Source organism: Ambystoma mexicanum, chromosome 7p (assembly GCF_040938575.1).
Source record: "Ambystoma mexicanum isolate Mex_15411 chromosome 7p, UKY_AmexF1_1, whole genome shotgun sequence".
NCBI classification, from domain to species: domain Eukaryota; kingdom Metazoa; phylum Chordata; class Amphibia; order Caudata; family Ambystomatidae; genus Ambystoma; species Ambystoma mexicanum.
Genome location: NC_090939.1, coordinates 32765969 through 32792709, shown reverse-complemented (window position 1 = coordinate 32792709; position 26741 = coordinate 32765969). Strand labels below are relative to the sequence as shown.

Below are 26741 nucleotides of genomic sequence, written 5' to 3'. Positions count from 1 at the left end.
ACACAAGAATCTGTGTGCTGGGAACATTGAAATATGAAAAAAGGCATCTTTCATATCCAATGTTGCCATGTAATCCCCCTTGTTTAGTAGGGGGATTAACTCGGAGTGTAGTCATACAGAATTTTTGTGGCTTGGCATACTTGTTTGCAGGGTGCAAATCTAATACTGAGCGCATTGTTAGATCTTTTTTTGGCACAAGGAAGTAGGTTGAATAAATACCCCTGTTTACCTGGTTGCCCGGGACAAGTTCTATGGCGTCCTTTGCAAGTAGAGTGGCGATCTCCTCGAGAAGGATTTTCTGATGCTCCAACGAGTGTACCTTCTGTCTTGGAGGATGGTCGTGGGGGCGCGCTAATAGTTCTATACAGTATCCTGCTGACACTGTGGACAGCACCCATCTGTCCGAAGTGATCCCCTCCCATGCGTGGATGAAGGTGGAAATGCACCCCCCTACTGGGGATGCATGGGAGGGAACCCGGAGCGGAACATCACTGTTTACTAGGTGGCCTACCACCTCTGGCAGGGCTGCCTCTATCCCTAGTGCGGCCCCTGCGCTGGCCTCTGGTGAATCCCTGTGATGTTTGGAACTGATTGTTGTCCCATGAGGTTCCTTGATTTCGGTAGTAGTTGAAACCCCTCTGGTAGCTCTGGCCGCGAAAGTGACAAAAACTATTATTTCCCCTCTCACCTGGGGATTTATTTGTGAGTTGGCCGAGAGATTTTAGGGTCTCATACTCCTCTTTAGCTGTCTTTAGTGCCTCTTCCACTGCCTTGCCGAATAGAACATTCCACTCTACCAGCATGTCTATAAGCGTGGCTTGGCTCTCGAGTTTGAACCCCGACTGCCTTAGCCAAGCGTGGCGCTTTATTACTGTGCCTTCGGCTATCAATCTTCCAGCATTATCTGCTGCATCAAAATTTGTTTTAAGGATGCATCCAGATACGGACGTTCCGCTGCAATTTGGGCCAACTGGCCTTTTAGTGGTTCAGGTGCAGAGGCTACTAGAGCAGCTATTTGTTCCCACTGATGGCAGTTATAGCTTGCTAAAAGAGTAGTACTATTAGCAATACGTGCCCGATAGGCTGATGTGGAGGAAACTTTCCTACCCAGAGCATATATCCTCTTGCTCTCCTTATCGGGAGGTGCTTCTGAAGAAGCTAGTGGTGTACCTGTCCTCTTTCTGGTGGTTGTTACTACCAGGGAGTCGGGTTTTAATTGACCCCTTATGTACAAGGGATCGGAGGGTGCGGCCCAGAATAATTTTTCCACTCGTGGATTCACTGCACGAGTAAGATTTGGGGTTACCAGCGAGGGATCAATTCTACACTGGATTGATTTTAATATTGGGATAGTCTGGGTAATGGCTCTCTTGTTCCCTAGGATTTTTTCTGCTTGGACACCCTGTGTGTCTATCTGAAAATGAGCTGCTGCTTTAGCCAGTACCTCATTGAGGAGTGGCTGATTATCAATCGATGAGTCATTCACCGGGGGGTCCTTAGGAATTGGGGAGTCAAGATTGTAGGATTCTGCCTCATTCTCCTGTTCCTCTTCCTGGTCCTCATCATCCCCATAGTAAGCAACCCCTGTCTGGTCTTCCAGCATTTGTGTTTCTGTCTCCTCACCATATGACTATGGATGGTAAGGTTCAATTAGCAAAGCGTCTGAAATCAATCCCTGCGCCAGAGCCTCAGAGCAGAGCCTTTTAGTAGGGGGTTGCGAGTCCTTGGACCCCGAAGGGGCAGAGGTAGCTGGTGTGTTGGCATAGCTATGGAAATAATTAGGGTCTTTTTCGTAGAAGTCTGCAAAAAAATACATCCTTCTCATCACCCTATCAATATCCACTGAGTTCCATTCCCTGGAACTGGGAATAAACTTCTCCAGTTCTGGTTCCTCATCCATGCCCATATCCTGAGGAGTGGGAGGGACAATTTTACTCTTAGGAGTAGTGTCAGGAACCTTGGACTTCTCTACTTTAGGAGCCTTCTGTATTTCTTTATGGTGTTCTGAAGGTTTCTGTAACGCTCACCTGATTCCCGCAGAGGCGCCGGTCTTGACTGGGTGAATGCCGTATCTTCAAAGGTGATGTGTAACACACGGTTGGCTCTTTGGGCTGGACCTCTGTGCACTGTATGTCTGACTCGAAGAGTAAGATGTCTGCAGATAGAAAATATGGGATTAATGAACTGGGGTTATTGGGTGCCTCTCTCCTCTTCCCTTTCTCTTCTCCTGTAGAACCCCAAAGGTTAACGCCCTCACCTTAGGTAAGTGAACGCCGAGCTCTCCATCTGCCTCGGGGCAGGGTGCCGTAACCAGTTTCTTCAATGGATAAGGGCGCAGGCCTCTTGACCTCAGAGGACTGCTGTCCGTCGTTAACTGCACGAACGGTAAGTTCTGGGCACTTCAAATGTCTTAAAAGTCTTTTGTAATGATATCTCTTGTTTTGCAGGGTTCCGGCGATGGCGGATGGCGGGCTGATGAGAGTTGAGGATCGAACCCGCGTGAGGAATAGAAGCGCCTGGAAGCACGTAAGTAAGCGCTTGTAGCCTGCTTCACGATGCGCACTAACTGTCCCTTTTATCTTGCAGGTACAAGTTCGGAGCTTTAGAGAAGCTGAAGGGTGCTGGAATACCCACTGGATTCGGCGTGGGAAGGAGTAATGGCACATGAGTAATAAAGTTGCCCAATGTCTTTAAACGCACCTTCTTTTGTCTTTCAGATGCGGGATGCAGCGCCGAAGGCCTCCGGAGCGTGCGAAGAGCTGGTAAGCTTTTGTCTTTCAGATGCCGGAATGCAGTGCGAAGACCTCCGGAGCATGCGAAGAGTAGGTAAGCCTTTGTCCTTCAGATGCCGGAATGCAGCGCGAGGCGTTGGTGACAGCCGATGGACCAGGTAAGAGATGCGCTGCCACTGAAGACCGTAGTGCTAACCTGTTCTTTCTTTGTCTTTACAGTTGCTGCTGAAGACTGGATTCCAGGATGGTAAGCCTTTGTTCCCTTAGGCCCAGGATCAGAAGCAGAAGACACGATGAGCGTTCTGCTGCAGAGAATGCAGAATAACGCAAAGCAAGATTCATCCATCGCGTGTGGTTTAAATAGCCTCCTGTAGTGCTTAGGTGTCTCCTTCCACAGCCACGCCTAGGTAAGAAAAGAGTTCCTGCTTTCCAGAAGAGTTCCAGTGTTCTGAACCTAGGGAGTGGCTCCTGCCCCACCCAACAGGAAAAGTAGTCCCAAAGAGAAGAGGATCAACTGGCAGGTAAGTAAGCAGCATAGTCTGCTGCAGGTAAATCCACCCAAGCATTATGAGCCCGGCGCTTCCAGCGCTGGGACTGGGCATCTTTATGAGCCTGGTGCCACTGGCGCCAGGACAGGGTCCAAAAGGCTCCAATTGGGACTGGCTGGCACTCGGAACCGGGGTTATGGGTCTGCTTCCAAGGGAGTCGGGCAAGTCCTGAACTTTTGGAAGCAGAGATCATGACAGTTTCTTGTGTTGCTTATCCCCCTTTCCGTGACTAGAGGAATGTTTTCTTGAGGTTGTAGGGGTTTCCGAGGGTTTTGACGGTTTGCATCGAGGTGGTCTTTCATGCTTTGTGTCGGGTTTCGGAGGTAGTAGAAGGAGGGCTTGCGCGTGGGTGTCTGAAGTCACCCCTCTGCTCTCGTCGTCTGATACGGCGGCGTTGCTGCCATCGCTAAATGACCCTTCGACGTCCATGGCCTCTAGCTGCCTGGTGTAGTGGGCCCAGCACTTCGTTGAATGGTCCTTGAGTGTCTTTGGCTTGAAGAGCTTACAAGCTCGACACGTAGCCTCGGGATGGTCTCGTGGGAGACACAGGTTGCACGCATTGTGCTCATCTACCCAGGGAAACTTCCTGTTACACAATATTTAAGTATAATTGACAAATGCCAAGGGAATTCTGCAACATGTGTCCGACTAGTATGGCGGAAAAAAACAATCTGAGGGTCCTACACGGTTGATGGATCATGGGTACAGTGGACGTCACGCTAGGGATAGTATTACTGGCACGCCCTAGTTCGACGCCCCTTTTCGAGTTTCGAAAAACAAACTAATACTCTGCAGCTTCCACTAGATGTCGCCCTATGCACAGCATGTAATCTAAGCAGATTCCACAAGCCTCAGAAATATATATATATATATATATATATATATATATATATATATATATATATATATATATATATATATATATATATATCCTGCTTTTGTCCACAGCTTGCTTCGCATCCTTTAGAGTAGGTAAATAGAAGGACAGCACCAACATTTTTGTCACCTTTGCATTGCTTGCAGGAGTCATCCTAGGATGCTGCCTCTGTATACAATGTTTCCCTGTTTCAGTTTCCATGCTAAGTACTTACAGGCCATCATGGTAAATTGCCAAAAATGTGCTCTTCTTGCACCAACACACTCTATTGCCCCATCTAGGTTACTGCCTTAGTATCTAGCTACATTTCCTGCTTCTTTTATCCCTGTTTTGACTGACCCTCTCTGCCATTTAACTTGTCTGATGTCAATGTACCGTCTACACCACACTACTGCCCAGCATTACTGTCCTAGAATTGATTAGCGTTTGTGAATCTGCATTTTCTTGCTTAGCATAAGCTAATCCATGCATTCATTAATGTAAACTCTGTTTAGCAGTATGGTTTGTTCTGAGCTATCACGGATCAAGATTTGCTGGGAGCCATGCAGAAAGATATAATGTATTGTACTTGTTATTTTGTATAGCGCAAATGTGTTCATGTACCATTGCTAAATGTTGAAACACAGCTGAACAGTATACATAGGTTATTGTAAGAGTCTATTTTGGCAGACTCAGTTATTCTCAGCACAGAAAACCGCCTTGACTGCAGAGCAAGAGAGATAGCATGATTGCTAATGTTTCCGTTTGGGAGATGGAACATTCCGAATTTGAATATCTTGTACCAAAGACAAAATGCTCACACAATAGGTCTTGCTTTCTCAGAATATCTTCAGAACTACATGCGATTTACATTCCCAGCACAGTACATTCTATAATGAAATATGTACGTAAGCAAACGCATGACGTTTCTCTGAAATGGTTCTAGACATGTAATGTACGTCATTGCCACCACGTATAAAGAGTGGATTTCTTTCCAGTAGGAGGGGGCTGGGCTTGTTAATGAGCAGCCGATTTAGCTGGCGTAGCTCGAACAATCCCACGCTAACTACCACTACCATGCATAATAAGCTATGTTTCATTTATCTATCATTTATCTTTCTATCTCCGGGTCTCTGGTGATCTTGTTTTATATCCGTAGTATATATTTTGCTCTTAGAGTAGGTCTTGGGTTTTCGCCTACACTAGTTACACAAGGCCCCTGCTACAAACTCTCTAGGAAGCACAGAAAAAGAAGAGTCGATCGAGTGGTCAGATGAAATGAGAGCTTTTTTTCGGGAGCTCAAGACTGCGATCAGTAATGCTCCAGTTTTGGCGACTCCGGATTACCAAAAGCCATTTTTTCTTTTTTCGCATACACATGGGAAGGTTATGACTGCAGTCCTAGGTCACAAACCCATGGCCTATTATAGTGGGTTGTTAGACTCAGTTATACAGGGTCAGTTTTTGCGTGAGCAATCTCTTGTGGCAGTGGACTTTTCAATACAAAAGTCCTCAGCCATTACTATGGGCTGCCCGGTAACACTGTATGTGGAGCATGCATTTGTTGCAATTTTGGAAAAATCAAAATCAACTTTGACTACTCTGAGAGTTTCAGGGTACAAAGTTATTTTGTCAAATGCTTCCGTACGACCACTGAGGTGTCGCATAAAACCCGCTGACCCAGTGCAGCCTGGTGATGATGATCATGATTGTGTAACCAATGAGGGAAAAATACAAGTGTTAAAGAAGATGCTTTGGAGACAGGAGGAACAGTTTTTGTTGATGGATCATTACATTACAGTCCACAATCTCCTACCTTTATTACAAACCCATAACCAATTTTGCAAACCTACCTTCCAATCCCACGGCTCTGGTTGATCTGTACAATAACACCATCAACTCTGCTATGGACTCCATTGCACCACTCAAACTCACCGAAGAAAAACCTATAGCTCACTTAAACTCATGGTTTACCCCAGCCTAAAAGCTCTACGAAATGAGAAAAGACATGCTGAGGCCAAATGGAAACAGAACTCGACAGATCAAAACAAGCACCTTCTCACCTCCCTGGCTGCTAAATTCAAACAGGAGATCAGTCAAACTAGAAAAGACACCTTTAATGAAAGAATAAAAAAGCCAATTCTAGCACGAGAGAAATCTTCTCTATCCTAAGGGAATTGGAATCCCTGGTCTCTCCCCGGGACTCATGCATAAAAAACAAATCCTGGTTCACAGGCATCCAAGACGCCATCTGCAATAAAATAACCCTGTTCCAAGGAAGAATTTGCGCCAAAAAGGCCACGCTACACAAAATTGCCTTTGAAACACAAGAAGCCATACTGCAAGAAACCTCCTTCAAACAAACCAAACCCAGTCACCAATTCAAATTCAACTCTATCTCCACCATCGAGGCTGAAAAGATCATCTCCTCCCTCAAACCTTCTAAATGCCTATGGGACACCTGTCCAGCACCTATCATTAAAGCAGCCACAAAAAACCTGGCACCCTTCATCATCACCTTCTACAACTCCTCCTTTAAAACATGCTCGGTACCCACCTATCTCAAAGATGCCTGGGTACTAAAAAAAAACAATCTAGACCCCAACATCCCCACCAACTACAGGCCAATCACAACCGTACCTTTCCTGCTCAAAATCCTGGATAAGGCGGCCTATCTCGAGATCAACAACCTACTGGGCACCCGCATATCAGGCTTCAGACAGATACGGGACAGAGACAGCCCTCATCGATCTGAAGAATCAACTAGACGACCGTAAAGACAAAGGAGAAGTCTCCATTCTTCTCCCGTTAGACCTGTCCGCCGCATTTGACCTAGTCGACCACAATGTCCTTTACAATCACCTTAAAACAGCCACCCATTTCTCCAAGGAAGCCACCACCTGGATAAGCTCATTCTTGGACAACAGATCCATGAGAGTCTTCTCACCTTCCACCGTAGCAGACCGGGTACCTATCACATGCGGAGTACCACAGGGCTCTTGTGTCTCCCCCACCCTATAAAATATATATACAAAGCCCCTTTTTGACGTTCTTGACAATCTGGGTGTCTCATACACAAACTATGCTGATGACACCCAGATTCTCATTCCCATCCTAGGGGACTACGACAAAGATGTAACCATGATCAACAAAATCTACATAATCATACAAACTTGGATGGCCACCCATGGATTATGTCTAAATGATGAAAAGACGGAGCTCCTAATCGTTGGCTCCTCGAATAGGCTAACCAAACGCTCTACCCAATACAATTCCGTCCTCTTTGACGGTAATAAGATCAAAGTCTCCAAGAAAGTTAAGATTCTAGGCTTCTACCTGGACTCTGCTCTCAACCTTAAACAAATCAATGCCACAGCCTCTGCCACCAACTATACGTGCAAACTGATTTACGCTTGTAAACCACTCTTGTACACAGACAGCTGTACTACAATTGCAAGGGCCTTAATCCTATCCAAAGTAGACTACTGCAATGCCCTATATTTATTTAGGCACTAGTAAACGCAACACCAACAAACTCCAGATAATCCAAAACAATGCTCTAAGAGAGGCCCTAGACATACCCAAAACACAGCATATATCTCACGTGAGATGCACCACTAATTGGCTCTCCATAAACGACAGAATCAAGCTCAAATCACTCAACCTCACTCACAAATGCCTCTCCAACAAAGCTCTCCTATAACTGACAGATTTACCAAACACATCAGAACGACCTATCAGAAAAGCGCAAACCAATAGCCTAAGAAGCTTTCGAGTCCTGGCTGCGCAACTATGGAATTCCATCCCCGATTCATTAAGAGCCTTATCGCCCTTCCACTGTTTCAAGACAAATGTTAAGAAGTGGCTGCACTCCCTAGACATGTGATCCCCCAGGCTTGCATCCCTGGACTTGTTCCTGCAGATTTTTACCCAAGTTAAAAAAACAGTACTAGAAATCCCATCTTCTGTTCATATGTACATTTTTAGCATAAAATTGTATCTGTATATATCTGTATTTAATTTCCATGCCTGCCTCAAATTGTACATGTATATATATATTTGTATTTAATGTCTATGCTATACTTAACTATGTAACCTTTACTGCGCCCAGATGCGCACTATAAATAAATACAATACTATCAGAAACGCAACAACGTTTCGAAATCGATTTTGCATCTGATGATTCTGATTGGACTTTAGAAATTGTAAAATGAGGCACAGTTTTGTAGCTGATAATGTAGGGTACCAGCATATGAAGAGAGTGTTAAGGGAGAACGTAACTGAGTCATGTTACATTTGCTCCTTCATTCCCCATGCATGCCTCTGGTATCTCTAGAATATGTATTTCTTATGAGGTAGAAGTGGCAGGTGCCCTTTGTCTGGTGCACCTAGCCCTATACAGGGTTCGAGGGCAGTTTCAGGGGCAATCTGTAGCAGCTTCTGTCCTTCTGATTGAGAAAATATGTGAATTTCTTGGCAGGGCTCAAGGAGCCCGAGAAACCTGTTAAGATCCGGTTACTTACACTTTTTTCCCATATTTTAAGAGCGATGGCACAGTGCCTGTGGGCACAAATCAAAACTGCAGCACCACTCTGCGTATTCCTGATTTGGCTGGAGGTACGGCAGTGATTCTCAATTTATTCTGGTCATGTGGGCCCTTTCCGTACAAACAATTACCTCTGGCCTGGAGAGGTATATGCAGCATCACCACTTTGCACGTGCCCGTCCTCGTGGTTCAGCAAAGCCACCTGACACTGGCTGAGTCCACATTTGTACCCTTTGTCCCCTGTACCCTTGCATCCCTTGTGTTATCGGACATGGACAATCTACGAACTTTGTAGGACTCTGGAGAAACAGACTTTGAAGAGATTGAAAAAATCCAACTATTTGTCAGCAGGATGTTCTGAGGCTCTAAGGAGCACTCCTGATCGTTTGACTGTTTAGCCGTATGGAAACTTTTTTCTCCTCTCTATTGGCCCCAGGCATGCAATCCTCTGTCAATGCAAAACGGGTTCAAATAACCTGTTACGAGTTGCTATTATTTGTCAATTCCTCAGTGTTCGCGTTCAGTGCCTTCAAAGAAGAATTTATGGCTTTGTGTCTTGTAGCCCTGCAGAAATCGCTACATGTTGAACTCCTAACAGCTATGGAGGGAGGGGTGTGCCATAAATTGGGCAAAACCTGCTGCACGTATGCACCTCCCAATGACTTGGATAACGGAACGTTGGCTCAAACAATTACTGAATTGCAAAATCTGTAGGGAGCCATGAAGAGGGAGGCAGGAATTACTGACGCTACTTTTATGAACTCTTCTCTTTGATGCGATTGTGGATGAACATAACCTGTTTGGATTTTTTCTCTAGTACCGTTTTGTCTCGTCAGTTATGTCTTCGATGCTGTTGGACTCAGATGCCTAGGAGTACTGCCATGTATCTTGTAACCCTTTCTGAGGCTAGGTATAGGACCAATTCTCTTCACATGGGCATTCAAACTGATTTTTGAATGATTGAAGGGGGGGGTTGCATCCTTCCCCATGTTGGAGGGTATGTGTAGAACAATGGGTAGATTGCAGAACTAATGATGAGTCAAATTGGGGTTGTCTAGCGGAGGAGTATGGGAAAAACAGTTATGAAGATTTGTTCCATAAAGATAGTGAGATTGATGATTTGGAAATTGGTTTGTTAATGGGTTAATTAAAGGGGGGAATGTTGGAAAATTGGAAAAGTTTGAACTCTGCGTGCCATACCACTGACTGGGGGTGGACACGTCATTGTCATTTTTGTCACTTTCGCAAATTGCTACAAATATTGCAATATTTATAGTAAATGGGATAAGTGCAAAATTTAGGTTACTTTGTGTAGAGGCAATACATTTGTAGATTTACATGTGGGCAGAAACATAATGAAACATTCTCAAACTGAGAGCCCCCCCCACTCAGGTGAAGCAGGCGATCAATATATGCACATGGAATTTAGCTGTATGAATGGCAGTCATGAGACGAAATCATAATAGGTACCCAATGCACACATAATGGTATACATGTATGGGAATAATTTTTGAAATTTAGTAAAAGATATGAAATATATGAGGTGTGGTTGCACTGTATATCAAGGGTCTCCATATTGTGGATTAATTAGAAAGTTGTTTTTGCAATCATCGCAAAGGCCCTTCAGCAGCAGTTGGTCACCGGGGTGGCTACGGTCAGTTATCAGATGGCTCAAGTGCTGGAGAGAGAAGGGAAGATATGATCTCTGGTAAATAGGAGAGCTCATTGTTGTAAGCGATTGGCATCTTGTGAACTCGCTGGGGTATTTGGAACAACTGGCTTCTCTAATGGCACTTTCGGAGATCAGTATCAATACATTCCAGATGAGCAATTGTGTTGTGGGATAGTGAGCAGAACTCATGTGAATAGGAAAATGTCAGTAGTCATAAAAATCAAGACACCGGACAGGTTAGGCAATGCAATTAGCAAACACGAATAGGTGAAAAGGGAATCTACATGTCTTTCTCTCACCTTCATGTGCGCTTAGGTATTTTTAGGGCAGGTCCATGTGCGTCATTAATAGGAATTCTGTTGTTGTGTAACTAAGAGGCAAGGCTGCCACCAAATATGGAGAGGTTTTTGGGAAGGGGTGTGTTGAAAATCTAAACCTTGTAATTATACATTTTTAGGGGATTGTGTTATAATGTCTGTGTCCAATGAACTGTGTGGGCTTTAGACTTCTCTGTATAGAGAAATCTAAAATCCACTCCGGGAAGATCAAGGTGTAGCCTTGATCTTCCCGGAGTGGATGCCTGCTTCTTTCATTCCTATGCAGGACGACTACTCCTTTGAATGCCTGGTCTGCAGGCTCTCTCTATCTTGGCCTTTCTCTCACTGTGGCCACAATCTACCAGCCATCCGGCCAGGTAGCCACCTTCCTCTCCGAGTGGGTGGATCTCTCCTGCTCCCTCCTCACCTCTACCTATCAACATCTCCTCCTCAGAGACCTTAACATCCACCTGGCTGCTTCCTGGCCTTCTGCAGGACTCTTCCGCAACCTCTGCGACTCCCTTGGTCTCTATTCTTCCCTCTAGCCCGACCCACTCTGCAGGTCACACCCTGGATGTTCTGATCTACTCAGACCTCCACCTCTCCAACCTCCTTACCACTCCTCTCTCCTGGAGTGACCACTTTCTCATTTCCTCCCATCTCTCTCTATACCCCAGGCCAAGCCGATCCCAGCACTGACCCCTACCATCTCGGTCATTCAACCTATGAAGCGTGTGTCAGTTGAGCCTTTCGCCGTTTTTCCCGTCATTCTGTACCTTGGCTGACTCACATCCTGACACAGCCCTTTCTAACCACCATCTTTCTATCCCTGACACTCTTGATGTACTTGCCCATGTCATGAGGATCCACTTGAAGCCTAAATCCAAGTGCAACTCTTGGTACGACTCAGACCTCATCAACTTGAAACGCAAGTACAGGGTGGCTGAGAGGAAGTGGAAGGCTTCTGGCGCACCCTATGACAAATTGGCCTGCCCCCTGCTCCAAAGACAGTACAGACTCTCTGTCCTTGGCAAGAAGAGAGCACACATCCAAGCCCAAGTGTCTGCGGCATCGAACAACTCGGCCAAATTCTGCAAGGAGCTGGCCAACCATGCTACAGTCTCCAACTCTCCTGTCCCTTCCCAGGCCCTCTGCACGGGCCTGGCCTCTAATTTCATCACTAAAACTGTCCAGCCCATCTTCCTTCTCTTCCACTTCCCCCTCCTCCATGCCTGGCCTGCCTGTGGCCTCCTCTCCTCCTACCTTCTCTTACTTTACCTTGTTCACCCCAGACAATGTTTCTAGACCAGTCCCCAATCTATGAAAGTCTCGTCAAAACAGGTTCTTCCAAAACCATCAAGGACCACATCAAAACTCTTGCGCAGGCCCTGGCTGATTTCTGCAATCACTCTTTTGCCACTAGAATGTTCCTCTCCCCTGAAGCACTCTCTTGTGCACCCCCTCCTCAAGAAGCCCCACAGCCGATCCTTCCTCTCCGGCCAACTATTACCCGATCTCTTATCACTCCTTTACTGGGCAAACCCTTGGCAAAGCTGGCCATCTCCCAGCTTAATGTTCACACTAAATCTGTTGGTTGTCTCCATGAGCACGAGTCTAGCTTCAGAGTGGCCAGGAGCACAGAAACAGCTCTCCTCAACATCTGTGAAGACCTGTTCTCCAACCTTGACTCTCACCTATCTTCTGTCCTCATTCTCCTTGATCTTTCTTCTGCTTTTGACATGGTCAACCATGCCATCCTGCTCAAGCGCCTCCATGATAACCTGGGTATCACTGATCAGGCCCTGGCCTGGTTGACCTCCTTTCTCACTGACCGACCCTCTCAGGTCCAACTGGGGTCCTTTCTCTCTTCTATCTCTCGCTACCCGTGGTGTTCCCCAGGGGTCTAACCTCTCTCCCTGGTTGTTCAAACAATACCTGGCTCCTCTCGCCCACCGCATAGCTGCTCTCTGCTCCAACTTTCAATGTTATGCAGATGACACCAAGCGCTCTTTCAGGCTCCCTTCGGCTGCCTCTACAACTCTCCTTCCTGTCTGTCTGCAATTCAGGATTGGTGTGCCGCTAATGAGCTCTGCCACAATGCCAGTAAGACAGAGATCTTCTTCGTTGGAACACAAGCTCCCTCCTTTCCTCTCTCTCTCTCTCTCACTCACTCTCTCTCTCTCTGGCCGCCCACTCTGGATCCTCTTCCTTCTCCTACCTTGGGGTCATCTTCGACTCCACCCTATCCTTCTCTCCTCACATTTCTGATGTCTCCCAGAAGTCAAACTATCAGCTGCACCTCCTCAAGAGGTATTCTTCCCTTCCTCACTTTCCCCCAGAAGCTCATGGTCTCCAGAGCTCTGGTCCTCTCAAGGCTGGACTACTGCAACAGCCTCTTTCTGAACCTTCCTGCCTTTATTCTCCGTCCTCTACAACTTATACAGAACAGGACTGCAAGACTTTTCCTTGGCCTCAAGCCCAGGGATCGTATCTCTCCAGCTCGAAAATCTCTTCATTGGCTCCCAGTGGCGGCAAGGAACAAGTTCAAGACCCTCTGCATTGTCCACAAGGCTTTCTGGGCCTGGGTACGCACTACCTTCAACTCCCTCTTCCTCAGTATCTCCCCTTCTCGAGCTCTCCTCTCACCCACCTCTAACTCTGATGGTCAGTCGCTTTTCCAAGCAGAGAGTTGGGGGCAGATCTCTCTTCTGCTGGGGCCTCCATCTGGAATAGCCTCCCTGCCTCTCACAAGCTTGAGCAGAACCATCTCTGGTTCCGGAAGCAACACAAGACCTTCCTTCGCTTCAGCTTTCTCTCTTCCTGTCCCCTGATGATGGCCCGTCTGCTCCACACACCTGGTCACCCTCTGAATTTGGGTCCAGCTCCCTGAATGTCCAGTTGCACCTGCACTGCCTCTTGGCCCCTCTAGCACTTGTGGTCTATATCTTTAACCCAACAGTCCACCGTCTCACTGCACTTATTAGCCACCCACTGGCTGTACCCTCTGACTACCAGCACTTAACCACCCGTTGACTGCACTCTGTTACCTGCACTTTTCCCTCCCCATTTTGCACTTCTCCCCTGCCCCCTCCATGCACTTGCACAATCTGAATGGCAAGGCCTAGTAAGATCATTGTTTTGTCCTCCCTCTCTTTCCCCCTCCTTGTCCTGTTGCACCTACAAACACTTGTGTACAGGTGCGTTATAAATGTCATATCGTACAGGGCAACCAATCATGTTTGGGGGATGCCTTTGTAACAGTATCTGGGGGAGTGTATTAACTGTTGGAAACTGTATATAATGTGTTCTTTGTGTGGTTTAGTGAGACCAGGGTTATTGTGACTGTTAGATGTCATCTAAGCCCCCTCCCGGCCGTTTGTACAGTAAACTTGCTTTATGGACAAAAGGCGCACTTACTAATTCTAGAGGTGGGCCTAATTTGGATAAAAAAGAAAGAAGGACTTACAATGTTGTCAAGGCATCCAAGGAGGAACCGAGAGCAGGGAAGCTGTTCGGCGCGGGAGATTCAAAAGGCTGACAGGGATGCTGGTGAGAAGGTGGAGACACCCCTACTCGGTCAACGTTAAAGGACCGGTTCGGAAGCTGGCGTAGCAGAGGTCCAGACCCAGGAAGAAGCTGGATCACACAATCAAGCACAGACGCGCAATCTATGAGGGGTCAAAGGATGCAGAGCCACCTCAGCGAAGGAGTAAGAAGCCGAAGTAGCAAGTGACCGGAACAAGGCACACTCCGAACCCGGGTCAGACCAAAGCCCACAGGGAAGCTCCCAGAGTGTACGGGAGTGAACGGGCCAGCTAGTGGGGATTGGAGAGCGTCTTGGCAACCAAACAGATGTACCAGAGGAATAGGTCCTCAACACAGGGGCAGTAATAAAACCCCCTACTCAGAAGGAGACACTGGGAGCTACAGAGGGAAGTGCTTCCTAGATAGGGGTAATCCTAAAAACCCCAACCCAAACAAAGAGTTAAGACACAAGTCAACTTCCCTGTGGCAGTAGCTGGCAGGAGAGTGAGCAAGGTCTGCCTAACGAAAGCAGAAGAGAAATACATGTCTGGGACCCGCACCCACAAGAGAAGTACAAGTCATGGCAGTACCTGGCAGGAGAGTGAACCAGATCTACCCAATTAAAGCAGTAGAAAAATGTGTGTCTGGGACCTGCACCCACACGAGAAGAGAAGTACGAACCATCTTCCTCATGGCAGTACTTGGCAGGAGAGTGAACCAAGTCTACACAAGTCTGGAGACAGGGAAGCCTGGGTCTGGGACCCTCAAAGTGAAAGACAGTGTGGAATTGTGCAACCAAAGTAAAAGAGGCCAGGGAACAAGCGTCATTTCCCCTGGTTGTGTCTAACTGTGAAATCAAGATACCAGAAAAAGGGAGTAATTCTCCTGGTAACAAAAGCTGAAACGACTTTTCTGATACAGGTTTGTTAAAGGACAGGCAGCGGGCATGCCAAAGAGAAATGCTAGAACTTTGTCTTTTGGGTTGGAGGACAATTTTGAGCCAGGGATGGGAGTAATTCCCCTAAGAAGTCCAAGCGGAAGTAAACTTTTATCTTAGTCCAGAAGAAGGGAGTCACTCTTCTTTACCAAGAATGTCTAAGAATGTCTACTTTATCTCTAATTTAGTATTAATGGTAAGGGTTAGAAGTAGGGTTTTGACACAGGACCGTGGACTATTGGTTTATACAGACATTCTGACAGAACCCTTAGTATTTTAGTTGAGGCAGGGAAACCCGTCTTAGAGTCGGGGGAAGTGAGGTTTTCAATTTTATTTCCCAACAAATAAAGATGTATAGCAACCACTGTCATCTCTGTGTTAGTCTCATTCTTCAGCACCCTTACAGTGAGGACAAGATTTACTTTTGTTGGCCGACTGAGCATCATTGTAATATATAAATAGCCTCCTACTCAATTTTACAGGAGCCCTATTTTTCATAGGCGAATACTGACCCATGGAAAGGAGCCTACATTTTGTATTCAACTTTCCAACAATCCAGAACCTGGAGACATGACCCAGACTCCGATTTCACTCTGTCTTAGAGCAGGCTATCTATATTTTGCACTTTTGATGCCAACCAAAGCCAGGAAAACTCCTGTCCATGTGAAGACCTTGGTGGGTTGAAACCCACAGTCCTTGCTGGAGAGACCACCAGTATGTGCAAGCGTGAAGCTAGGCGCAAGCCCTCTGCCCCAGACTAGGCATGTCACAAAACAATCAGCGGGCTGCCACTTTGAAGAGCAGATCAGGATATTTTCCTGATGTTGGAGACCAGTCTAAAAGAATCCCATGCTGGAGAAGGAAAGTCGTACACATTTATCAGGAGAGCTCTTAGGATTCAGAAGTGTACAACATTATGGGCACCGTGAACGGGGAGGGAGCAAAGTAAAAACGCTTTAAACATGTAGGAGTTTTGACGAGAAAGCAAGTGGGATTTTAAAGGCATCTTCAAAGAAGTGAGAGGCAATATCTTTCCTGAAGTCAGTGATTTTACAGGAGTGGTTTCATTCTAAAACAGACACGCCTCAATTTTTAAAATCTTATTTTTTTAAAAAAAAATTCCACCTAAAATGTCTTCAGTTACAAAATAATTGTTTTAAAACTACACCATCCGCCTCCCAGTCTGTTTGGATTGTACAATGAGCTTCCATAGCACCATCATAGCATTTTTAAAACATTGTTTTATTGTAAAAGTTGAAAATTATTCTTACAACCATTTCAGTTCAGGAATGTCATGAAAGAAATACAGATTTGTTTCCAGGCCACGTCATCTGCCATGTCTGCCGATAACTTCACATTTTGGACTGTGGCTTGGACTGCTGGCCTATTACGGAGGGTGGCACGACGCATAGGGAAGACCAGGATAGCTCTTATGGCACAGTACGCAGGCAAACATGCTTAGAAGCACCTATGAGGTATGAGAAGGCCATCTCCTAGCAATCAAACGCAAGGGAAGTGCTGGGGTGATGCCACGAAACCTGTATCCTAATACTTAACGCATCTCTTGCTGAAGTGATATCACTTCCTGTCCATGTTGCCATTTCATTCCATGTATTACACTAAGCACTATCCATGCGGTCAAATCCGATCCATGATTTAACTTACTAATCACAATGCCATTACTGTCTGCAACACCATTTCTGGTCATTGATGTCACTTCCTGTCATAATGTAAAAGAAGTGTACACCCTGAAGTGAGACCTGCACATAGGGAAGCGGAACCTGATAGGGAGGGTGCACATTTATTTTCAGAAACCCCAATGACATGAGCACCCATTATACGGGTCGGTGTTTGAACAGGTGAGAGCCGGTCAATACATTTGCCTGCCACTCTTTTTCGAAGTCAAAATGGGACACCACTGTGGTGCATAGAGAGCCCGTACAGAATGCTGAGCTTTCCCTCCTGGGGGCACAGAGACCACCTTCCGGAGTGCTGCCCCTTTAGAGATTTGCCACTTCTCCCTCCTGCAGACTTATGTCTCCGACATATACGTGAAATCTTTCTGCGGTGCAGCAAGCACATGCGCCATCTCGTGCGTTATAGCACACAGGCACATATTACTTGAAGACTGCTGTCACCGATGCACCCATGTCCTCACTGTCTTCCTCTCTGTGGCACATATAGCACCTGGAGACTGCTGCCCCCTATAGATGTGCAATCTCACGAGAAGGGAAAACCACGAGATTCCTTCCTACCCAGCTCTCCTCGCTGGCCACAAACAGTACCAGACTGCTGCATGTTCTACAGCTCACCGGGAGAACAGTCCAGGCACCTATAGACACTGCAGCATTTGTCTCCAAAAAGGAACACCTACAAAAAGAGGCCTTGCCCCAGAATGCTGCTGCTCCCATCTCCTCAAGGTGAACACCAACTCTCTCTGGGCTCCATCACAGTGGCACATGGCTCAAGGCAAGGGATTCATGGCAGAAGGCCACCATAAGAGACAGCCTGATTCAGAATTCCCGCCCCAGAGGCTTTGGCATCATCAATTCTGGCCAGAGCCCACCCCTTATCAAATCTCTTCCCACTGAAGAGAGGTCAACAGAATCAGTGCAAGCAATGGGAATGTGCTCGCTCACGAGAATGCCCCGCGATCTACGGTACATTCCCCAGGGTGCATAAAGACACACCTGCAGCTTTACGGAATGAGAAAGCCTAATTGTGGAATCCGAGCACACATCGACAAATCTCCAGATGAACAACATGGATGGCCAACAGTGGATCAGTTCATGGACCTGAAATGGCACTGGTGTTTGAGCTCCTTTCCCCAATAAGAGTGTCCAATGTATAACCGTGCTGACAATCCATGTCAAGAGAGCCGGAATCAGATTATTGGTCCTCAAGTTACACTGAAACAGCTGAAAGATTGGATTGGCCTCCAGGCTTCCCTTCGTACAGTCTGATCTGACCTTCACTTGACTATATACTGGTAGGCAATTTGCCTCGGCTTCTGAAGGTCCTTTTATACAGGTAACATTCTTATTTGTCCATGAAAGAGAGGCGAGTGTTGGATGACCTCACTGGAGCTTAGAGTTCTGTACGCAAGAGCGGTTGCGCAAGCTCACGGTAGTTCTTCTTCCTTTTCAGCTTGTAATTTAGGAGCTTTGCATATTCCTTCAGTAGAGATTCCCAATAGCATGACACGTCCTCCATCCGCAAGTGATCAGTGATGAACAGGCGCCCCCTGCAGGACAAGAAGAGGAAAGGTAAGAACAATGCAGACACATCCAAATCTTCACTTGCAAAAGGAGAGCAAGTTCACAATATCCTCCCAGGCCACACTCCTCACACCTTGAGCATGAAACCCACTCCAACCAGGCGCCAGCCAATCACCACAGAGCCCTCCATCTACCATAAAAAGCTAGCTTACACAGTGCACACAACTCTCAGCACAGCTTTTCTAGTGTCCTGCAATCAGTATGAAACAGGGATTCAACATATACCTTCCTCCGATTCAATCTTTCAGTTAGATACCTTCCATAAGACTTCTTCCCCTTTAGAAAATATTGCATAATGTTTCAGGGCATGGTAGTCATTGTGGGACATATTGCAGTCTTAGTCACATGTGGCGAAGTCCCCTACCTATCCATAGCACTCTCAGTGTGTAGGTCAACGGGGCCCGGGTGCCAGCCAACGATAGTGGATGCGTAAGGAGCTATATTGGGGATCCCTAGCTCTTGCCAACAGGTCCTGTTAGGGCAGTGTTTCTAAAGTCTACCTATTTAGGACTTTATAGACTATTCCTTGGGCAATACAGAACTCCAACTCTTAGCATAGGCCTGTACCACTCAAGGTACTGGCAACGTTGGCAGAGCAGCCAGGCTGATTTTAGGAGGGAGAGATAGCTGTAGCAAGGTACAAAGAACTTGTAGCATACATATGGTCCAAAGAAACACTTAAGCACTGATATATGTAAAAATAATGGTTTATTTTATATATGGATAGGCAAAGAGAATTCTTTAGAAAGGCAAGTACTACCATAAGCAATCAACACAATATACAAACCAACGCAATACTTCTGGTAAGTAAACCACAGTATAAAAGACTTTTAGAAAAGCGGTACGCAATTCAAGTAAGTAAAACCCACTTTGTAGTAAACTAGGTCACTTATTTTGTTTCAGGAATAATACAGTTATTCTACCAACATTACAAGTAAGTACACTGCAATAAATACTATGTAACTCTTTCAGTTTCAGGAAAAATATTACCAACATTGCAAGTTAGTACAATACTATGCAACTTATTCTGTTTCAGGAATAATACAGTTACACTACCTCAGCAGCAGGAAAGTACTTTGCAACACATGAAACGTATTCTCTTTCAGGAATATGCAGTTACAACACCAACAACAGCAAGTAAGAGTTCAACAGATGCCTTCTGCTTTAACAGTCCTTCCCTAATCTAGGGCATGACTATTCTGAGAGGCAGAAGTGTGGACACTGGTGGTCCATTGTCCAGCAGCAATCAGAACAGGATCAGGCAACTGTAGGAAATTCAGAGTTCCAGGGGATTTCGCTTCTAACATACAAGTACAGTACTTTAGAGTTGGTAAAGGGGTTTAGGGACTTCGTAGAAGACTCCCTCTGAGTGTGTTCCAGCATTGGGCCTGGGCGAACGTTATTGATGAACACCCAAATGTACGAATCACCACCCTAGCGACAACAACTTTAGGTACGTTTTACCTCAAGTCATCCAGTACCTCAGCAGTGAAGAAGATGATGCAGGCGGACACACTCTCGATGAAGCAGCTGCAGGACCCGGTCACTGAATTCTTCGTCTTCAGACGAAAGAAAAGACACAGGATGGGATTTCACTGCAGCAGCAGAGTGCAAAGGCTGCGAGCAAAGGGTTTTTCTAAGCTTCTCGTGGCTTTGTCACCCTTTTCAGGATACCAGATAAAGAACGGTTTGTATTTCGGAAGATGATGCACAGCACTCAGCCTCGAGGTCCCAGGGTATTGGGGGTTTGCAGTCCAGAAGGTGTCAGCTCTTCATGGGATGGCTGGAAATGCAGGTCTTCTTAAGAATGATTGGTCCCACCAGTTCAAGGGTCAGACTTCTTCTTCGGGACTCCTCTGTCACATGGAAGAAAGACAACACAGGCAGAGGTTACTCAGCAGACATCTCTGGTTGCTGGAAGTAGCTAGAGGCGTCTTTTCTTCTTCCTCATCGGATTCACCTCCAGTGGTCGACTTGTCTTCAGCCTCAGGATTCCAGCCAATAAGCACTCATGCTACATTCAAACTTTGGGGGGTGGCTGTCCTGTCCTTGTAGAACACCCATCCTCCCAGTTGGAACTGGTTCCAGACAGGCATACCAGAAGACAAAGGACTGAAGTTTCGGACTCCTCCCTCATTTCCTGTCTTCACAGAAACTCTGGAGCCTCGGTGGGCTTCACTGAGGATTCCTGCTGAAGACAAAAGTCAAACCAGGACCTCCCCCACCCAGCACAACAGAAGGACGAAGAAAGGACAGGCACACAAGAAATGGTGAAAAAAAAGAATACAGCCACCATTTTGGGTCAATGGGGACCCTTCTGTGTAATACCGCAGCTGTGAACACAGCCTGCCAGTAATAAAAACACAAAAGTCAGTAAAACACGTCCACTGCCACCAGTCAATCAGGTATGCTTGTCACTGTAACAGAAATGTTACAGGAGCAGTGAGAAAGGGGATACAGTGTAACCCCTCAGCACTCCGCTTAAGGTGGGTTGTGCTGATCTCACAATGGAAAGTGTAGAAAGGATAAAAAGTATCCTCCTACCCTTGGTAACCTTAGTTCACACAAGGAAAATAGGAGGAAATAAAAAGGGAAGCACACAAAGTGCTGTGTCCTGCAATAGTTACATGCAGATACCCAAAACATTATAGGAAAGTATAACTCCAACAATAAAGTATGGAGAGACATAAAAATGATTCCTAAAGATAAAGTAAAAGAAAGGGTGAGTGGGGAAAAAGGTTCCAACTCACCCAGGAACATAGAAAAAGAATCCACAAGTCCAGCGGAAAGTGCTGAGGGTCTCGCAGGTGAAGTGATTTGGCATAAACATGTTCCACGCTCCCTCAAAGGAGCCTTTGTAAAACCGTTATTGAAGAAGCCGAATCTAGACCCGATGGTGCTGAAAAATGATCACCCGGTGGCCAATTTATGTTGGGCAACCAAAAATTTGGAAAAAGTGGTTTGTAGCCAATTTCAGCAGTTTATAGATAGCAAAGACCTGTTAGACGAATGCCAATCAGGGTTTTGCCCTAACCATGGGACAGAGACCGCCCCCTTGGCGGTCCAGGACGATCTACTGGAAGCTGCAGACAGAGGAAATTCTACCATACTTTTGATGCTTGACCTGTCTGCGGTTTTTGATAAGATCAACCACAAGACCATCCTTCAAAGGAACAGGTGACCCTGGGAGCCTTCCTATCGGAACTAATACAGCTGAGCTGTGGAGTACCCCAGGGGTCAGCGCTTTCACCTCTGATTTTTAACCTGTATATTCGAGCACTGTTTGACATCTTCAGGAAACATGGCCTACGTTTCCATTCTTGTGCCGACGATACACAGATTTATGTGGAGACAGTAAATCTGCTTGAAGCATTTGAAGGAATCAATAGATGTATGCAAGACATAAAAACATGGATGGCATGCAACCAGTTGCAACTTAATGCAGCAAAAACAGAGGTGATACTGTTCAAATCAGAGAAAAAGAACAAAAACATAGAACCAAATATGACACCACAGATTCTGGGCGAAGAGATTCCATTCGCAAAGAAAGTGAAAAACCTTGGATGTATATGGCAAGAGAATCTGGCTAGTGAGGCACAGGTAGGGGCCAAAGTAAAAGCCGCATACCATTCCTTACGGATGCTCAGGAACATACTCCCCTTCATAGCAGCCCAAGATCACTCTGGGGTTGTAGGAGCGCTGGTAAACTCACATCTTGAATATTGTAATAGTCTGATGATGGGGATTGCAGGGAAACAGATGTTGAGACTTGAGAGGGCACATAATGCAGCAGTTAGACTTATAGCCCACTTAAAGAAAAGAGATCATGTTTCAACATCTCAGAGAGCACTCCATTGGCTTATGGTGGAGGATCGAGTAAAATTTAAAGTGGCATGCCTCATGTATAAGTGCTACTATAAAACTGCACCCAGATACCGGATCACAAGAATTCACCAGCACCAACCTACTAGAGACCTCCGGTCAGGAGATAAACTTCTGGTGGATGTTCCACGTACCAAATGTGCCTCGAAAGGCGATAGGAGGTTTTCTGTATCTGGCCCAAAAGTATGGAACAAGCTACCCATTGCCATACGATGATGTAAGTCTCTAGAGGGTTTCAGGAAAGAGTTGAAAACCTACCTATTCAAGTGAACCTAACTATAGGGCATATGCAGCCCCACTCAGCTCCCCACAGCTAAATGTCATTTCTTAGTTAACAACTGCGCCCGAATGCAGTTTGGTCTGCCTGGTGCGCGTTTAGAAATAATCAAAATCAAAATCAAATTAACACATCCCTCGAGCAGGGGCCAGTCATAGGAACGTTTACACCCCCACTGCCTATAGACCTGCAGTTTGACCAAGGCGATAATCGCAAGGACCCTTTTATAACCACCCTGAATTCCCCCCCACATTTTTTACTGATCGGTGGTCGACCACAGAGAGCAGAGATACTTGCTCTCATACAGGCTCCCAGTGAGGAAGAGGGAGTTTTCACACCTGTCCAGGGTATTAGTTAAAAATTCCAAGATGGCAACAGACCTTTACACAGACACAGGCAAGCCCTTTGTCCAGTCACATGAAAGCAAACTTGTGGCCCAATCACCCAACAGCATGGCCGTCCTGAGATAGGTGTTCACAATAGTCGAAGGCACCATCTAAGAAACTGGGAGACCCCATTATAAAAAACAACCAGATCAGTCGAAGTGTGATTGTGGGAGTAGGAGTTTGGAAGGAGAGTGGCGAGAGAGGAGGTTAGGAGTACTGAGATAAAAACTGGAGGTGACAGGTGGAGGTTGGAGTAAGAGGTGTTGGAGAGTGGAGGTGATCGGAAAAGGAGAATGTTGTTACCAATTGGGGGATGGTGACGGGAAGAGTTGAGGATGGAGGGGAGGAAGCAGACTGCTTGCAGGAAAAAGGTTGGTGGACAAGAGGTTCAGTCGAAAGGCCAAGCCCCACAGGAGGAGGAGTGAGGTGGAGGGCCTTGTTAACTGTGGGCAGAGCAGAAAGATCTAGAGGGGCAGACCAGGTAACCCCTCTGGCAAGAGAGAATATAAAGGTTCCGGTAGACTAGGTCACTTCAAAACAGCACTTGAAGGGAAAGGGTGGAGGTATGAGATGGTGCAATGCCACTTATTTCATGTGGTGCCTGTTTTTGTTGTGTACTTGTTTTAGATTCCCCCATGCTTTGCATTTACCCAATCACCATCGGGAGATCATTATTAGTATGGCACTGGAGCTTCCAACTTCTGATTGTCCATCTTTAACCCCTGTGGCGTGAGAATGAAACCCAGGAAATCCACCCTGGACACGTAAAAAGCGCACTTTCCCAATTTTGCATAGAGATGGTGCTGTCGTTGGCGCTTTAGAACAGTCCTTAAACGTTCAACGTACTCCGGGAGGGACGAGTAGATTAGATCATCATCAATATAGATAATGGCACAGACATCAAGTAACTCCCTAAGAACATCATTCATGAAATGTTGAAACGCTGCTGGAGCGTTGCATAGCCCAAAGGGCATTACATTCACTCATGTAAGCCGTATTTTGTACGGAAAGGCAGTCTTTCAATTTAACCCTTACCAGGTGGTAGACTCCTCTGGAGGTCAAGTTTAGTATAAATAGTCGCATCCTTCACCAGATCAAGGAGCACTGGGATAAGGGGCAGCAGGTACTGGGTTATAACAGTGATGCAGTTCAGGGGCCTATACATCAATACAGGTTCTCATGTCCCCTTCCTTCTTGGGCAAGAAAAAGAGAGGTGAGCCCGCTGGGGACTTAGATGTTCGAATGAACCCATTGGCTAGATATTGAAAGGTAGGTCCCAAGGTGTTTGTTCTCCTGTGTAGTCCCTGCATAGATATTACATCATGGTACCTGTGCCCCATTGAACCAGATTGTTCTGGCAGTTGTATGACCGATGTGGGGGCAGAGTGTTAGCCTGCTCTTTGTGGAATACGTCTTGATATTCTTGGAACTCTGTGGGATCTCTCCTACCATGCCTAACATGTGTTTAATTTGGGTCGTAGATGTCATGATGGAATTGACAATGAAGCTTAGGGTGGATGCAAATAGCAAGACTTCGCAGAGGAGGGCGGAAAGGACAAGATTTTTGTCCTCCAGTCGATACTGGGATTGTGTGTTTTGAGCCATGGGATCCCCAAGATGATCTTAAACTGAGGTGCGTTGATCAAATCAAACAAGATGTTTTTCTGATGCCCATCCCGCAAGATCATGATAATATCCTCAGTACGCATGGTCACTGGGCCCGAGGCAAGCTGTGTGCCATCTACTGCCCTGATGTTTTTAGACACAGCCTTTGGGTGTGTGGGCACCCCCAACTGGGTGACAAGAGAGAGGTCCATGTTATTTCCTATGGCTCCACAATCCAGGTAGGCTTCCACTCTATGCATGCTTATTTTTTTGCTATTGGCGGATGAGTACTATAAGTATCATGAAATGGGAGACCTGGGGCTACTGCTCTGTGGTCGACAAGCGGGCCTCTACATGTGCCGGGCATCCCTGTTTCCCCACCTGGGTTCCTTGTGTGGTTTGTGTGCAAGGCCCCTGCGGCCTTCCCTGGTGGCTTCACTGTGCAGTACCGCAAGAAATGCCCTCCTTTTCCACAGTATAGGCATAGCCGTTGCTGGTGGCACTGTTCCCTTCTCTGGTTATAGGACCACGGACCCCGCCTAACTGCATGGGTTCTGGTGGTGGCTCTGCGCAGCGGGTAGTATTTTCCTTGGGACATACATATAATGGGAAAGTGTCAGACAGAGACACTGCTTTTCTTTCCAAGAGCCTGTGGTCGAATTGTATAACCAGGTCAATATAGTCAGGACACCAATCTGTTGGATTCACCACCTGGGCAAGCACGTCTTTGAGCTCTCTACGGAGCCCTCGGTAAAACAGTTGTGCGTTTTTCCTCGGGCCAGTTTGTTTTGGCCACCAGTCTGTTAAATGTGGCAATATATGCGAGGATTTCTCGCAATCCCAGTCTTAAGGGGAGCAACTCGTTGACTAGGGCTTGTGCTTGCGTTTTATACGCAAAATATTTCTTCAACTCTCGGTGAAGCCCCCGACAGTCCCGTATGAGAGGTTTGTCCCTAGTACAAGGAGCCAGGAAAGATGTGGACATAAAGCTCATAGTTTTGGCTATAGACTTTTATTCAAAATAAAAGGGGTTGGACAATGCCTTGCTGTCCCTATTCTAAGAGGTATATTCCCTAGCTGAACCAAAACGTAGGGTCGGTCAGTTGTCATGATGTCCAAAGCAAAATTCAGGCCCTCACATTCTAAATTGAACTCTAAGGTGAAAAGGGTAATGTCTTTAGCCTAGAAAGTGCACAAATGTTCAAGTTCAAAAAGAAAGGGCGTAACTCCAACAGAAAAGTCCTCAAATGGATAAAGTTCAAACTTCCAGAGGATGGCTCCCCTTCCCCTGTATTTTTTGTAATGTACTTTTGTTAGGGGAGTTTTCCCAAAGTCCTCTGGAAGGTAGGACTGCACAAAAATATCCCAATGGTTTGTAGATCCCCAAAACTTCGCATCTGTCTGTACTTTCATGAAACCTTGGTAGATTGGCACAGCAGTCAGGCTTATCAAAAGAGGAGGATGTGAGCTGTAGGAAAGTGCACTGAACCTAGTTAGTAATTCACTTCAAAGAAACACTAACTCAATAAATGTATATTAAAATATAGATGTATTATGTTTACACAAGAATCACTTTTAAATACTTAGCACAATAAACCAAAACACTTAGGAATACTTTAGGATACTTTTCAAAGGCCACTGCTTAGTTTGTAGTTGCTTGCAGTCACAATTGTTACAGCTTTTGAAAGTAATGACAGTTCTATCTGGCGAAACGACATCCAGTAAAAACATTTACCCTGCAAACCCACATAGATGGCGACTTTTGGAAATTAAAAATATTTGGTGTAACACTATAACCAGGCTTAGGGTTCCAGGGGCAGTTTCTTCGCACAGCAAGTGTTTGAAGTCCAAAACGCAACCCTAGCTAAAAGGCAGTTCGGAGAAGTCTTAAAGTCTTGACAAGCAGCAGAACAACGAAAACGCCTGTGGATATTTTCTTGTCTCCAGTCTCTTCAATGAAAGAGGATACAACCAAAGTTGGAGACCCTGTTAAAGGAGTGGCTAAAGGGACACAAGCAGCAGCTTAGGTCGGAGGTAAGAGAGGGTTGTCCTGGACACCTTGTGCACTCAAACGCGCTGCAGCGACTTCTCGGATTAAGGTAAGTACTCCCATTTTCCCAACAGTACCTTTTGTTAGAAGAAATCTTTGTAGCTGGATTCTCCTTGATGTGGCAGCACTG

At 46.1% G+C, this 26741-nt stretch overlaps 1 protein-coding gene across 1 annotated transcript in view; it reads right to left on the bottom strand.

The window, feature by feature from the left end:
• Window positions 1-16356: 16356 nt before the first annotated feature.
• Window positions 16357-26741, bottom strand: part of POGLUT1 (protein O-glucosyltransferase 1) — a 300386-nt gene continuing 290001 nt past the window's right edge. The window contains exon 11 of the mRNA XM_069635705.1: window positions 16357-18377. Within this exon, the coding sequence (XP_069491806.1) occupies window positions 18221-18377 (157 nt within the window). The 3' untranslated portion in view covers window positions 16357-18220. The remainder of the gene's footprint in view (window positions 18378-26741) is intronic.